Source organism: Medicago sativa, chromosome 6, assembly GCF_051527215.1.
Source record: "Medicago sativa cultivar Bolivia chromosome 6, Bolivia_mono, whole genome shotgun sequence".
Taxonomy (NCBI): domain Eukaryota; kingdom Viridiplantae; phylum Streptophyta; class Magnoliopsida; order Fabales; family Fabaceae; genus Medicago; species Medicago sativa.
Window position 1 is genome coordinate 60,355,652 of NC_140754.1, and position 2,671 is coordinate 60,358,322.

The 2,671-nt window shown below is 42.6% G+C and overlaps 1 protein-coding gene across 1 annotated transcript; it reads right to left on the reverse strand.

Moving 5' to 3' along the window:
- Nucleotides 1–1,720: 1,720 nt before the first annotated feature.
- LOC146916027 (uncharacterized) lies at nt 1,721–2,155 on the reverse strand. The gene has a single exon (XM_085721517.1). The coding sequence runs from the start codon at nt 2,153–2,155 to the stop codon at nt 1,721–1,723; it is 435 nt and encodes a 144-aa protein (XP_085577643.1).
- Nucleotides 2,156–2,671: the final 516 nt, after the last annotated feature.

The following is a 2,671-nucleotide window of genomic DNA, read 5'->3' on the forward strand; positions in this document are numbered from 1 at the left end:
TGACTTCTTAAACTCATCACACATAGCCCTATCATTTCCAGTAAATATTAAGTCATCAACATACAAGCTGACAATGAGAATTTTACCTCCTTTAGTCTTGGTAAATAGAGTATGCTCGCTTGGACACCTCTCAAACTCCTCATCCAAGAAATATCCTTCAATACGGCTGTACCAAGCTCTCGGGGCTTGTTTGAGCCCATATAATGCTTTCCTCAACTTGTACACTTTCTCCTCTTCTCCTTTCTTTATGAATCCCTCTGGTTGTCGCACATACACATTCTCTTTTAGTTCCCCATGTAGAAACGCACTCTTGACATCTAATTGGAAGATTTCCCAATTTGATTATGCTGCAACCGCAAGTATAGTTCGAATTGTATCGAGCCTCACCACCGGAGAAAAAACTTCGGTATAGTCTATGCCATAACACTGAGCATATCCCTTTGCCACCAACCTCGCCTTGTATTTGTCGACTTTACCATCTTCATTCAGCTGTGTTTTATACACCCATTTCACTCCAATTGGTGTAAGACCTGCAGGTAAGATAGTTAGCTCCCATGTGTTGTTTCTCTCGATCGATTCGATCTCATTTTTCATTGCTTCTCTCCACACCTTGTCTTTCACTGCTTCTTCAAATTTGACTGGATCATTTTCTGTCATCAGCATCAATAACATGACCAATAAGCTTTCTTCCTCATCTTCTCCTTCACCCGTGACATAATCAGCCAAATAACCTGGTTTTCTCCTTGTCTGCGGGCCTGCAACCACTTCTCTTTCAATTGATCATGATGGAGATGACGAAATTAGACTAGGCAGTGGAGAGACTGGGCTTAGTGGTGTCGAATTACCACCAGATGCGAAAGACGAAGGCGAACCAAAAGGCGACAAATTCACGTTTGACGGAGGACAAGCAATGTTACCTTCTCTCTTCTGCATTCTGTTCTTCTCCACAGTCGAGTATTTTCTCATTTACACCTGCTTGATTCCAATCCCAGCTTTTGTCTTCATCAAAGACTACATCTTTGCTTATCACGATCGTTTTCGTAACCGGATCATACAACCTCCATGCTTTCGATTCCTCACTAACTCCGAGAAAAACACATTTCTTGCTTTTGTCATCTAGTTTTCTCCTCTTCTGATCAGGTATGTGCGCATATGCTATGCACCCAAAGACATGAAAATACTCCACCTCAGGTTTTGAACCGCCCCAAGCTTCTTCAGGTGTCATGTCTTCTACTGCTGCTGTTGGAGATCGATTCTGGATGTGTACACTTCATCTTGTAGCTTCAGACCAAAACTCCTTTGGGACTTTACTCTCACTTAGCATGGATCGTACCACATTCATTATCGTTCTATTCTTCCTCTCTGCCACTCCGTTCTGTTGTGGCGTAAATGCAGCCGTCAATTGCCGGGTGATACCATGAGTTTTACAAAACTCTCTGAATTCATTAGACGTGAATTCCCCTCCGCAATCTGTCCTCAGGCAAGTGATGAAAGTTCCAATCTCTTTTTCAACACTAGCTTTGGAAGCCTTGAAGGTGATCAGTGCCTCCGATTTTTCATGAAGAAAATAAACCCATGTTTTTCTAGTGAAATCATCAATGAAAGTCAAAATGTAACGCTTTCCGCTATGTGAAATTGGTGCAATCGGACCACATATATCCGAGTGCACCAGCTGCAGCTGTCTCGATGCACGCCAGAGGCTCCTTTTTGGCATTGATATTCAGTGTTGTTTTCCAGTCAGACACAACGCACATATCTCCTTTGTGGACTTCAGCATCGGCAGCCCAATAACCATCTTCTTTTGTGCAAGTTGTTTTAGAGCTTCTTGGTTTAAATGCCCAAAACGACTATGGCACAAATTCGTCTCCTTCTCAATCGCCTCTTCTGTCTTCAAGCACATCGTGTTTTTCTGCAATTTGGATGTTAGAAGAAAGAACATCCTGTTTCCGCTCATATTAGTTTCCATGATTGCACCTTTCTTGGGATGATATACTTTGCAAGTTCCATCACGAATCAAGATTGCCAAGCCTCTCGCCTGCAATTGTCCAAGGCTTAGTAAATCGTTCTTGAGCTCCGGGACATAATAAACATCAGGTATGACTTGGGTGGCTCTGTTAACCTGTAGTTTCACGCTTCCTTTTCCCGCCACTGACATTCTTGTGTCGTTTCCAAGTTTCACAGATCGATTGAAACCTTCTTTCAAATAAAAAAACCAATTTTGCATCCGGTCATATGATTGTTGCACCCGGAATCAAGGAACCAAACTTCTTCTCTGTTTGCCCAATGTTTCTCAAGATAAGACATCAAGAGCAGCTCTTCTTCTTCTTCTTCTAGTTCAGCATAATTCGCCTTCTTTTCCCATTCGGGACACTCGTTTTGATAGTGCCCTAACTGGTGACATTTGTAACACTCGATAATGGCACGATCGACTGCGTTTCTTCCTCTTCCTCTACCGCGTCCTCCTCGAAACATTCCGCAACCTCTTCCTCTACTAGGTCTTTCATCTTGAGACACTTTTAGTGCCAGCTCTTCTTGCACATATCCATTCAATCGCTGCTCATGGACAAGTAGGCTGCCATGTAATTCATCGATACTTAAAATATCCAGATCATTCGACTCCTTAATCAAACACACCACATTGTTGAATCTCGAGGTTAGCGATCTGAGAATT

Bases quoted from the DNA above. Each gene is read 5' to 3' on its own strand.
- LOC146916027 (XM_085721517.1), bottom strand. From the start codon at position 2,155: ATGTCAGTGGCGGGAAAAGGAAGCGTGAAACTACAGGTTAACAGAGCC.